Raw genomic sequence first — 13,361 nt, forward strand, 5'->3', positions numbered from 1 at the left:
GTCCTTGTGATTATAGTGCTGAAGACATTGCATTTTTTTTCTATTTGTTAAAATTCTGTATGTCAATGATTTCACAAATTGTCTTTTCTTAAACTGATTCCACCCAAAAGCATGTGTAAATATTCTTAAATTTTATTTTGGAAGTACTATAGTTGTCACTTAAACCATATGAATCTAGGCACTTGGGAAAGCTAGTTTTCATCTGTTTCTTAAAGGAGGTAAAACGACTCGTAGGGTGACTTCTTTCCCTTTTCCACAGTAACTCCTGGCATTTCATAAGATTATTATTCATGAAATTCTCACTGCATTTGCATACTTGCCAGGCAAAATCATTAAAGTAAGTCTACTTTGGCAGTGTTTCATCTCAAAGATCCTGGAACATAGTAGGTCTTTTATCTGAAAACTCCTTTAGGTTATTTTGCCTTATTTAAGTGCTGAGATACTTTTTTTGTTCCAAAGGACATACTCCCACAAAAAGTGGCTGGCATTTAGTAGGTGCACAATACATATTTATTAGTGTAGGAAATACTTTCCTTGGATTGAACTGAATGAATTTATTAAAAACTGGGTATCACTGCTGATAAATAGGGATCAAGTCAAATGTCAGCAAGGAAAATTCATAGGGTGAACAACATTAAAAGGATCCTAAGGATGGGAAAGAAATCCTTGCAATTTCGTGAATTCTATAAATGATGAAGAAAAAATATGATTGGAAGTAAAATAAATCCATTTTTTAGCTATCATCTGTCTCTGTATTGTCTCCTTTCATTTTTTCGCCAGTGTTCTTTATATACTGTAGTTTTCCTGTAATTATAACATTATTGCATTATTATTCACTGCTTTTAATATGTTTAACTTGGGCCATATAATAACTAACATTTTATTTATTTTTTGAGAAAGATCTAAAACTTCTTTGCATCCATACTGTTTTTCTTTTTTCTTTCTTTTCTGTTTTTTCCCCACCTCTTCATTCTTTTTCCAGTTGGGAGGTCAAACTCAGGGCCTTGTTCATGCTGGCCCAGCCCTCTGCCTCTGAGCCACATCCTCAGTCCTTGCACCCACATTTTTGATAGTTGGTAAGCTATTGCTGTAGGTGACAGCATCAGAAAGAAATTGGACACTTGCCCAGGGACCTTGGATATGGCATACTTGTCCTGTTGGTCTTTGGTTCTCCTGGGGCAAAGAAAGCATCTCCACCTCCAGATCCTTCACTCTCTGCCTCCTGGCTTTGTAGAGATTAGCTACTGGTTATTGACCTGCACACTAGGAAAATTAGCGCTTCATGTGGGAGAAGAGTGTTTCTATGGTGTTCTTATTTAATGTGAAGTGAAAATTGCGTTTGGTCTTGCCATTCAAAGATACTTTCAAATTTGCCGTATTTATATAGGCGAAGGTGTGAGTATAGCACGTTGCTGTCCCTTTAAGAAATTTTAAAAATTACAATTTTGTAATATTTTTAAAAGATGTTAATTCTAAAATATGCCTTTGTGGCTCCAGAATATTCGTCCTTAATTTTCACTTCTATCATGTTAAAATTCTAAGGTTTATTAATAGTACTAGATTACCATTAAGAAAAGTCAGAGAAATAATTGCATTCAAAATGTTTATAACATTATATTTGATTATTAATAATATTAGTAATTTTGTTATAGTTAGGACTTTTCAAATTTAAGTAGCTTCATAAAAGGCACATGTATTCTGTATGTAGCACATCTTACCATTGTTTCAGTAATTCTCAGTTCCTTCTGCATCTTGTATGTTTTAAGTTCATTTTTTTTTTTTTGCCAGAGGCTTTTCTTAGCAAATAGAGAAGAGATGTGAAGTTGGAAAGAGAACTGATCTTTATTTAGGATGAGAAATAACATGTCTTGCTCTAGTTTGAGCATATTTTATCTTAATTTGTGAGGGTTGTATTTAGCAATTAGTTTCAAATTTACTCTAAGCAAATTGGCAAATAAAATGCCACATCTGAATTTCTGTTTAAAAATTGTTACATGTTCACTGTATCAATGATCACTTGCCATATCTTTCCATTTTAAAAAAATATATTCTACAAAATAATTTATTTGGGCTAAATGAATACATATCACAGTCGGTGACTGTAACACATACTTTACAAAGCAACTTTTGGCAGCTATTTCTTTCAGTGCCAAACAAGTCCTAATTTAAGTGCTACACTTGATTAAAATTCATACTTTTTAATTATTTAGCTTAGTTTAGTTTTTTTTTTTAAACTGTATTTACTGTAAATGTTGCTATAAAAGAGAAATCACAGAAGAGCCCCATTTAAGGGGCTGATATTCAATGAAACTTACCAGGGTCTATGAATTCAATGGTGTTACTGCTGAGGTTCAATTTCTTAAGCTCATGAACATCTTCAAATTCCTTGGGTCGAAGTTGGTTGATTTTATTGTATGATAAGTCAAGTTTAACAATATCTGGAGGGATGTTGGTTGGAATTTTCTTCAACTCTGGAAAAATTAATAGTATTTAGGTTATTTTATTTAGTATTGGAGCGCTCCTTGCTCTAGGTCTCTCTTCACTGCTAAACTCATGTGATTGAAGAATTAACTCTTAAAGATAAAGTGTAAGGATATCTAGAGCCAAAGAAAACTGGTATGAGCAAGTCTTAGTGTCTGCTAAATTCTGTCAAAGCCCAGTGAATCAAGTGCATCAAACTTAGAGGAAGGGCTGTCAATCCTTGCTGAGCTGTTCAAAGAAACTCCCTAGATGCAATGGTAGAAAACCAAGAGGAGAAACAGAAGGCAGTGCCATATAGGTAGCCAAAGAGGAAGGTAGGACTTAGTTCCAGCTACCAGTAGTTGCCGGGGAAGTTTTTGAAAAAAAGAATCAAATAAAATCTGTAAGTCAAACAACTGCAGACCAAACTGCTGTAAGCCTGTCTCCTCCCACTCTCTTTCTACTTCTGAATTTTCTAATAATATTGCTTTTTTATTTGTATCTTCATTTTATCCTTCTTTTTAGATTCCCTCTGCTCACAACTAAGCTCAATTTGCTTCACTCTAAAAAACAAATGAAAAGCTCATGACCTCCATGATCTTAAGCAGCAGTAATCAGTAGTCTCCCATTATCCTCAGGAGATACATCCCAAGACCCCCAGTGGATGTCTAAAACCATAGATAGTATGAAACTCCAGGTATACTGATTTTTACCTATACATCTAGACCTGTGATAAAGATTAATTTATAAAGTAGGCACATAAGGTTAATAATACCCAGTAGTAAAATGGAATAATTATAAGTGTCCTCTAATAAAAGTTATTTAAAACATCTATTGGATTGTCCATGAATAATACCATTTCCTGCTTTCCTTTCCTCAGTGGTAGTTATCAACGTCAGACATAGTATACATTTTACTGATTTTTTCCCCCTTGTTTTTTGCTCCCCTTCCCTCCCTTCCTCCATGGAATCTGCATGAGGGAGAGTTGGGACAGTGCCAGAGTAAATAGATAAGTGGTGTGTGGCAGGTAACTTCTATGATGGCAGCAAATAATCCCTACTACAGATATTCATGCCCCTGCATATAAACCTCTCCTTTGAGTATGGATGAACCTAGTGACTTGCTTCTAACCAAGAGAATGTAGCCAACGTAGTGGGATATTGCTTCTGTACTTGGGTTACAAGAGAATGTGACTTCCATCTTGCTAGCAGAGCCCTCTTTAATTGGCTTTGATGAAACGAACTGCCATGTTAGGGAGGCCCCTATGGCAAGAAATTAAAGGTGACCAATAGCCCTCAAATATTTCTAACAAATCTTAGTATTATTTGAAAACCACAGACAATTGAAGTCAAGGAAAGACAGAAGAAATAATTTTTTTGACACTTAGAATTTGGGATAATTATTGAGAATGGCTATAGTATCTTGTAATAGAAATCTTGAAAAAGCAGAGCAGAATTTTATTTCAAAATACCCAGAATCCCACTTCTTCTTACTTCCTCCATTGTTACCACATTGATCCAAGTCATCACTTCTTATCTGGATTATTCCAATAATGTCCTAAGCCTATGTGATCCTGACAGACCAGATGGCAGAATCCATCCAATGGCTTCCCATCTCAAAATGAATGAAAGCCAGGATGAGTGAAGCCCTATAAGCCATTGAGGGTTGTAGGGCATCTTGGTCACCAGAGTCAGCACCTTCTAGATTCTAGAAATCAGCCTGTTTATCAGAACTTGCTTGCCAAATCCACAGCTACTAGGCTGGACAAGAGGGTGACACAACAACCTCTGAGGGACAAGCTAAAGTGGGTTAGCCACAAATAAATGGATAGCAAAAAATGTTTACGCAAACACTCTGGAACCCAACTTGAGCAAAGTGGCAGATCTGTGGATGCTGGCAAAGGAATATGAATTACAAAACCAACTTTGGGGTTGTCAGCAGAAATCCTGGATAAAAATAGGATCCACAAGTAGTACCAGGAAATGTAAACCAATGCTTTTACTAGTATTTCTTTGAGAAGAGGGAAAATCTTACTTCTTGTATTGATGAGTAAAAATAGTTCTTTACTATAGAACTTGAATAAGAATTGTAAATCTTGAGGCTAAGTATGTTTGTCTTCCATAAAGAATGTATAAATAAATATTTCCTCAGGCCAGAAGTCAAATTTCTTCAATATCCCCATTTCTAGATCAGGCATCACATGGTATCCAGATTTCATGTTTATTGCTACCCAAAGTCTTCATAAATGCCCTGACAATGCCATATTTGCTTGATTATTATTCTTTACAGATCTTGCTTCTCCTCCAACCAAACCTTACTGACTTTGAGGAGGGAATTGGGAAAGTTTCTCCCTCTAATTTCCCCCATTTAGTAGTTATCTTGGTTGTCAGCAACCTCAGAATTAATTTGAAAGCTTGGTTGTAGGAGTTAAGGAGATGAATGACCCTGTTTATTGCAAACTTAAAAATCCTCAACAGTTTGATTTAGGGAAAAAATTGTGTATTTATCATCAGAGCAGCTGGAGACAATTTACCTACACAGTTTGCCCTAGCCTGACCTTTGAAGTGAAAATGGTAAATTATCCTGGTAAACGTGAAGTTAAAAGCAGTTTAAGAACTCTGTTTTCCTGTGTTCTTAGCAAATGCATTTACCTCAATATGGCATAAATGTACCTTTCAACTAATCCCACATTTTATTCCCTTTGAAAGACTTAAGTTTTGTTGGCAAAGTGCCTGTCTCTCAGTAAAGAAACTATTATTTTATTTCTTGCTGTCAGATTTTTAAGGCAAAAATAGTGATCTTTGAGGTCTATGTGGTTGAATTGGCATTAGGGACCCTACGCATACCATCTGACTCATTGTTAAGTCAGTTAGGAAAGGCTCAACTCCCACTAGAGGGATCTGTATTGCAGATTCTCTCTATGCAATTATGTGTATTTTTCTAAAGAGCTTAAAAGGAGGCTTCAATACTGGGAGGAATTGTACAGGAAACATTAATAATTCTTCATATAATATATAACAGCCAGAATCTTGAAGGGAGAGATGGCATTACTTGGTGGCTAATGACTTGAAAACTGTGTTACTGACAACTTGTGTGATCTTTGAAGGGCAAGTTAGCTTCTCTATACTTCAGAGAAGGTTTAGAGATATATATCACTTATAAAATCAAAGTAATAATACTTCTTTTAGGGTTGTGAGGAGTAAATGACAGTGCGTATAAACCTCTGTCTCCTTTGATATAAGGAGGCTGATTCATAGTGGGATAGGCAGCAGGAGCATGGGAGGAAAAGACGAACTCTAGATAGGGCAGACAGTTTGGAAGGGACGAGAGGGGGGATGGGGTAATTAATGATGGTGGAATGTGATGATCATTATTATCTAAAGTACAGGTATGAAGACACAAATTGGTGTGAATATACTATATATACAACCAGAGATATGAAAAATTGTGCTTGATATATGTAATAAGAATTGTAATGCATTCTGCTATCATATATAAATAAAAATTTTAAAAAACAAAAACAAAAAAAACCTCTGTCTCACTGCATGGAGCATATAGGTACTAGCTGTTATTCATTAATATTACTGCTAGTTCCTCTCTTGATGGCATGTTTTAGGCCTCCTTAGATTCTATACAGTGTCTAAAATGTGAAGCATAATTATCAAAAGCATTACTACTTTCTCGCAGGGAGCTAGAGATGCACATTGCTAAGCATTTATTTTTCATATTTAACATTTGTTACTCATTTATAGAATGGAATAAGAAAAATTAGATCAGATTAAATTCAGGTTGTCATGCTTATATTCTAGCTATGATTTCTAACATATGTATTTTTATTTTTAAAGGTTTCTTAAATTCCTTTTCTTTTCTGAGCAAAGAAAAACCTCTGAATTATTTTCACCAATCTAAAGTACATGGCCCTGGCCAGGCACTACTAAAGGGAGTATAATAGACAAGCCCTCTGCCTTTTTTTTTTTAATTTTTATTGTTGGCTGTTCAAAACATTACATAGTTCTTGATATATCATATTTCACACTTTGATTCAAGTGGGTTATGAACTCCCATTTTTACCCCATATACAGATTGCAGAATCACATCAGTTACACATCATTGATTTACATATTGCCATACTAGTGTCTGTTGTGTTCTGCTGCCTTTCCTATCCTCTACTATCCCCCCTCCCCTCCCCTCCCCTCCCCTCTTCTCTCTCTACCCCCTCTACTGTCATTCATTTCTCCCCCTTGTATTATTTTTCCCTTTCCCCTCACTTCCTCTTGTATGTAATTTTGTATAACCCTGAGGGTTTCCTTCCATTTCCATGCAATTTCCCTTCTCTCTCCCTTTCCCTCCCACCTCTCATCCCAGTTTAATGTTAATCTTCTTCTCATGCTCTTCGTCCCTACTCTGTTCTTAGTTACTCTCCTTATATCAAAGAAGACATTTGGCCTTTGTTTTTTAGGGATTGGCTAGCTTCACTTAGCATAATCTGCTCTAATGCCATCCATTTCCCTGCAAATTCTATGATTTTGTCATTTTTTAATGCAGAGTAATACTCCATTGTGTATAAATGCCACATTTTTTTTATCCATTCGTCTATTGAAGGGCATCTAGGTTGGTTCCACAGTCTTGCTATTGTGAATTGTGCTGCTATGAACATCGATGTAGCAGTGTCCCTGTAGCATGCTCTTTTTAGGTCTTTAGGGAATAGACCGAGAAGGGGAATAGCTGGGTCAAATGGTGGTTCCATTCCCAGCTTTCCAAGAAATCTCCATACTGCTTTCCAAATTGGCTGCACCAATTTGCAGTCCCACCAGCAATGTACAAGTGTACCCTTTTCCCCACATCCTCGCCAGCACTTGTTGTTGTTTGACTTCATAATAAGCCCTCTGCCTTTACATAGGAATTGACACTATAGTAAAAAACAATAAAAAATAGGGGCTGGGGTTGTGGCTCAGAGGTAGAGCACTTGCCTAGCATGTATGAGGCACTGGGTTCGATCCTCAGCACCACATAAAAATAAATAAATAAAATAAAGATATTGTGCCCAACTACAACTATAAATAAATAAATAAATAATAAATAAATGAAGAATAAATGATCAAGTGAATCAGTAGATTTATATAAACAATGGTGAACCATCTATAGTGCTAAAAAGGCAAAATTATCCTCCATTTTATAATCTTAGAGTATATACTCTGCCTGGGAAGGGTGTGGGAGGAGGATGGAGAGAGAATGGTTAAAAGGTACAGGGTGCAGATAGAAGAAGGAATAACTTCTAATGTTCTGTAGCACAGTAGAATAGCTGTGGTTAGCAACATTATTTGTATATTTTGAAATAGCTCTTAGAGGGGATTTTGAATGTTTCCAACACAAATGGTAAACATCTGAGGTGATGGATGTGCCAGTTACCCTGATCTGATCATTTATATCATATGCATGTATTAAAATATCACACTGTGGGGCTGGGGTTGTGGCTCAGTGGCAGAGCACTTGCCTCACACATGTGAGGCACTGGGTTTGATCCTCAGCACCACATAAAAATGAATAAACAAATTAAAGATATTGTACCTGTCTATAACTAAAAAAATATTTTTTAAAAAATTACACTGAATCCCATAAGTACATATAATTACTGTCAATTAAAATTCAAAGTGTATTTTGGAAAGGAAAGTATAGGCTATGAATTATATACATAGTCACTAACATTTAGGGGAGCTTGTGTTGTCCATTAATGTATGATCTACTATTGGATTGTTTAAATTTGTATGTCATAAAACTTCATATTGTATCCCACTAAATAAAATGTATATTTTTGAAGCAGGGGGATGAATTTATGGCACATGTCTGGGAGATTGTATGTAAACAACAATAAGTTGATAAAAGAACATCATAAAATAATGTATTTTTTCAAAAGAAAAAGAAAAAATTATGGAAAAAAAATGAAACTCAAAACAAAAGCAGAAATAGGCTAACTGAGGGGAATGGCCCAAGAATAAAAAGATAGTTAAAAAAGAAAAATATGTTATCTCTTCAGAGAGCTGTAAGAAGTCTTAAATTTTGTATAGATAGTATTTTTCTCAGAAAATTAATGACCTTAATCCTACTTTTCTCTTTGATACCTGGTGCAGCAAGGACAAATTAACTTAACCTGAACTGTAGAACCTCATATAAAGTATTCTAGGACAACTTTAGGATAGTTTGCTTTGTATTTGTTCAAAATGTATAATTCTAAGCATCACAAAGGAAATTCTAGTAAACATACATTCTTTAGCATGAAGCTCTAATTACTCTCCATAACCATAACAGGGAAAATTCTACCCAATATTGCTACAGAAAAATTACATCTACCAAGTCTTTTGGAATTTTCTATTGCTTCTTGTTGAGGCAATACTTGTTTTGAACATGGTCAGATTATTCTGGAAGACAGCATTGTGAAGTAGGATGCTCATTGGGGATCGGACCAAGGTTCAAATATAGCTTTGCTGCTTACTTTTGAGGCCTTGACCAACTGACTGGACTTCCATGAACCTCGTTTTACTCACCTATGTTTGGGCACACTACTACCATCCTGAAAATTAGGGTTGTTGGAGCATAGTAGCTTTTTTGTTTTTTTATAAATTGATTTTATTTTTTAAATACATGACCGTGGAATGCATTAAAATTATTATTACACATATAGAGCACATTTTTCATATCTCTGTTTGTATATAAAGTATGTTCACACCATTTAATGTCTTCATACATGTACTTTGGATAATGATGTCCATCATATTCCACCATCATTGCTAACCCCCTCTCTTCCCTTCCAAACTGTCTGCCCTATCTAGAGTTCGTCTGTTCCTCCCATGCTCCCCCTCCCTACCCCACTAAGAGTCAGTCACCTTATATCAGAGAAAACATTCCGCATTTGTCTTTTTGGGATTGGCTAACTTCACTTAGAATTATCTTCTCTAACTCCATCCATTTATCTGCAAATGCCATGATTTTATTGCTGAGTAATATTACATTGTGTATATATGCCACATTTTTTTTTAATCCATTCCTCTAATGAAGGGCATTTAGGTTGGTTCCACAGTTTAGCTATTGTGAATTGTGCTGTTATAAACATTGATGTGGCTGTGTTCCCGTATTATGCTGTTTTTAAGTCCTTTGGGTATAGACCGAGAAGTGAGATAGCTGGGTCAAATGGTGGTTCCATTGCAAGTTTTCCAAGGACTCTCCATACTGCTTTCCATATTGGCTGAACCAATTTGCAGTCCCACCAGCAATGTATGAGTGTGCCTTTTCCCCCACATCCTCGCCAGCCTAGTAGGTTTTAAGTTAGCACCTTATCTCAAATTCAGAGGAACTCAGCATAGCATGTTCCAGGTTATGAGGCTGTAACTACTCCTCTCTGGCATCAAATTACATACAAATCACAGGCCATCTTGTAGACAAACCTTTCCATGCCACATGGTTGTGATGTGCTTATCCAGGTGTCACCTTCAGAGCCAGGGAGAGAGTGGTAAAGCTTAAGCACAACTTTGCTTAAAAGTAAACAAATGTACTCCTGGCTCAGGTTGTCTGATTTGTCACCATTAACAAATTCCTGACTTGTTTTCTCTTGAGAGGGGCCCCTTATGCTCTTTTAACTTTCCCTTTCTCTTGCCCTCAAATAAACAAAACAAAGCAAAGCCTCCTAAAATAGATGGAAGAAATGATATAATGCTCTTTATGACTCTAATCCAGTGATATATGACTTTAAATAGTAATTGTTTTTACTCATAAATTATTAGGCCATGCCAGAAATGACACATATAAACATTGTTATAATGGTTCGTTATTATGTAGTAGATTAGCAGTTCCTGCTCCACACTTTGATAATATCCATCTTCACTAACCTGTCAAGAACATTAGTAAAATCTCCCATCTGTTTCTTAGTTCAGGACTTTATCCTATAAGTGCAAATCCTGCACAGCACTAGCACAAGATTGTGTGGGATGGAAAACCTGGTAGTGATTTGCAGAGAGTAAGTAATATTCCAGAAAGATTTCCTTAGTCTCATAGTCTTAGATTAAATACTTTAAAATACTTTAGATTTAGTTCTTTAAATATTCTTTTTGGTCCTTTTCTGGATAATATGGGGACCCTAAAGATGTAGGACACTAGCAAGTATTTATTAAAACCTTGGGACTAGGCATGAAATACAGAAGCACTATCACTATAGTGCTTGGCTTCTGTCTCAGAGTGCTGTCCTCTCAGAATTCTGTCCTCTGTCTTGTTCTGCAGATGTTTTTTTTTATTGAGGTTGTTCCTCCACAGATGTACACCATGTACACTTTGTTCCTTCACAGATGTACACATTTAATTTATGTAAGTCAAGTCACATAGACATAGATGGCATTTGCACCTGTTTTCATACCCATTGGTTTTACCTACATAAGTTAAATTCGATGTAAGATAAGAGGAATTCCTTATAGCCACAACTTATGATGAGCAAATAAGTAGGATCCAAATTGCTGCAATTCTTTGGTGTGACAGATGGAACAAAGAAAGTATTCCTCTGAAATCCAAGTTTGGGTGATCTTAACTAAATGCAGTTCAGGAACAAGTAGGGGATACTTCATGCCTCTTCTACTGTCCCCTAATTGCCAACCACCTTGTTTGACCCCAGAAAATCTGGGGTCTGTTGATTCTGTTGTCATTGGGAAAAAAAATTCTGGTGGAAGTGACAAAAATTTGAAGGTATGATGGGGTGTAAGGAGGATTATAAGACTCAAAGAACATTTCTAACAGGCCATGAAAATGAAAAAGGAAGAAACATACCTTTCCTTTTGCAGTCCAGCGTTTGTATGGGAAACACATAATTGTAGCACAGAGTTGAGTCTGCCTCAGGCCTGATGACTGGGGGTCTCCCTGATACTTGGGGTTTTGGGTCCAATTGCTCCTTTTCTTCTTCATTACACAACTGTTCAGATTTTAGCTGCAGCAATTTTTTATTTTTTAGTTCATGTGGGCTTGCGCACTTGGCATAGTTTCCCAAATTTCGGTTCTTTGGAATCTGCAACATTGAAATGAGGGTTTCTAACTCACAAGTACAGTGCCAGGGGTTGTCATAGAGTCGCAGGTAGCTCAGGAGAGGCATATATATGAACACCTCCTCTTTCAAGACTTTGATCTTGTTGTGCTGTAGTAAAAGGGTGGTAAGTTTGTTTAAGCCAAAGAAGGCTTCACTCTCAATTTTGGAGATCTCATTCTGTTGCAGGTCCAGGCTTTTCAGGTTTTTAAATTTGGAAAACATGTTGTTTTTCAATATGCGGATCTTGTTTCTTGCTAAAAGCATGTGCAGCAAATCTTGAGGCCAGGTAGGTAGCACATAAACTAATTTTCTTTCTTGACAGTCTAAATATTTCTCATGGAGATATGTGTACACATCACAGGGGAGACCTGGTGCGTAGCGCTTTACTGGGTTGGAGCTTCTCCGGCTCCCACCTGCCCGGCCATGATTTGTTCGACTTCTTACACTGCCAGGGCTTCCCTTGCGCAGCTCAGCAGCTTTGCAAAAGCAAAGCAATATTACAATAGTAACCACGCGCATCCTGACATCCAGCTGGCCCCAATTCTTTGGTGTGACAGATGGAACAAAGAAAGTATTCCTTTGAAATCCAAGTTTGGGTAATCTTAACTAAATGCAGTTCAGGAACAATGAGACACAGCTGGGAGATTCAGAGTTCCTAGATTGGAATAGAAAAACACATTAAAAGTTAAAAATCATTGCAAATATTGTGTGTGACTGAAATAGCAGTCTTTTTTAAGCAAACACCTTCCTGGTTTAGAAAGGTGTTTTCAAATCAGTGGTATAGAAGGCTCGACATTCTCTTCCTTACCTTGTTTAGTGTTCAAATGTTTGGGCCCTCAGTTTAAATTAAGGCTCTTCTACCTGCTTGATTATGTGATGCTCAGCTAGTTATTTAACCTTATCTTCATCATCTGTAAAATGGGACCAAAGATCCCTCCTAATGTGGTGGGGAGAATGAAAGGGGCTCATGCATTGTAAGGTACTTTAGAATACCCAGCCCAGGGAATGTCCTGCACAAATGTCAGGACTTGGAATGATGAAAAGTGAAACTTGTAGGAAATTAAAGGAATTCTCCTTATATCCTTGAAATTTGCAAAAAAGAGTAAGATTCTAATGGCTGTGCTTCTTTCCTTTACTGTCTTCAATCCCCAGTCATATTGAGTATGGCTTCAGAAATGCTCAGAGTAAATGGCATTGTCCTTGTGATCTCCTGGGTTCAAATGCCACCTGCTAACTGAAGCCTTCTCTTTCAGCCCTATTTAGACTTGCACCACCCCTCCTTCCTTCAAATCAACTTTCTTGTTTTATTTTTCTCCATCAGCATCTGTCACTGTAAATATTTGATTTCTTTTGTTTATTGCCTCCCTTAACTAGTAAATAAACTTCCTAACAGTAAGGCTGTTTGTCTATTCTGCTCATTACTGTATTTCTTCAATATATATATGTTGAAAGTATGAATTACTTTCATATAACTATTCTGTAAGAATATTTATCTCATAAACTACCATGTTGTTTGGGGAATCTCGTTTTTTCTTAAGTTTTACTGGGTGGACTTCCATGATCTGAACATTTTTAAGCATTGTTTTTATTTCACAATTCTGTGGGGCTGAGGTTATGGCTCAGCGGTAGAGCGCTTGCCTAGCATGGGTGAGACCCTAGGTGATTTGATCCTCAGTACCACATAAAAACAAATAAGTAAAATTAAAGGTATTGTGTCCAACTACAACTAAAAAATAAATATTAAAAAAACAGTTCTAAAAATATTTCTGATTGGCATTTATCACTTAGGATAAAGTCCACTCTTGGTAAAGGAAGAAATGTTCAAATGGATTTATAACTAATA

The 13,361-nt window shown here is 36.4% G+C and overlaps 2 protein-coding genes across 3 annotated transcripts in view; one reads left to right on the forward strand and one right to left on the reverse strand.

Annotated features, from left to right (window-relative positions):
• Positions 1–13,361, forward strand: part of Fbxl13 (F-box and leucine rich repeat protein 13) — a 205,898-nt gene that overhangs the window by 90,105 nt on the left and 102,432 nt on the right. The window lies entirely within an intron of this gene.
• Positions 1–13,361, reverse strand: part of Lrrc17 (leucine rich repeat containing 17) — a 31,192-nt gene that overhangs the window by 2,296 nt on the left and 15,535 nt on the right. For both annotated transcript variants that reach the window (XM_027926479.2, XM_071613403.1), the window contains 2 exons: positions 11,266–12,173; positions 2,316–2,471 (listed from right to left, as the gene is read on the reverse strand). In XM_027926479.2, coding sequence (XP_027782280.1) covers positions 2,316–2,471; positions 11,266–12,037 — 928 coding nt within the window. In that variant the 5' untranslated portion in view covers positions 12,038–12,173. The remainder of the gene's footprint in view (positions 1–2,315; positions 2,472–11,265; positions 12,174–13,361) is intronic.

This window comes from Marmota flaviventris, chromosome 1 (assembly GCF_047511675.1).
Source record: "Marmota flaviventris isolate mMarFla1 chromosome 1, mMarFla1.hap1, whole genome shotgun sequence".
NCBI lineage: Eukaryota > Metazoa > Chordata > Mammalia > Rodentia > Sciuridae > Marmota > Marmota flaviventris.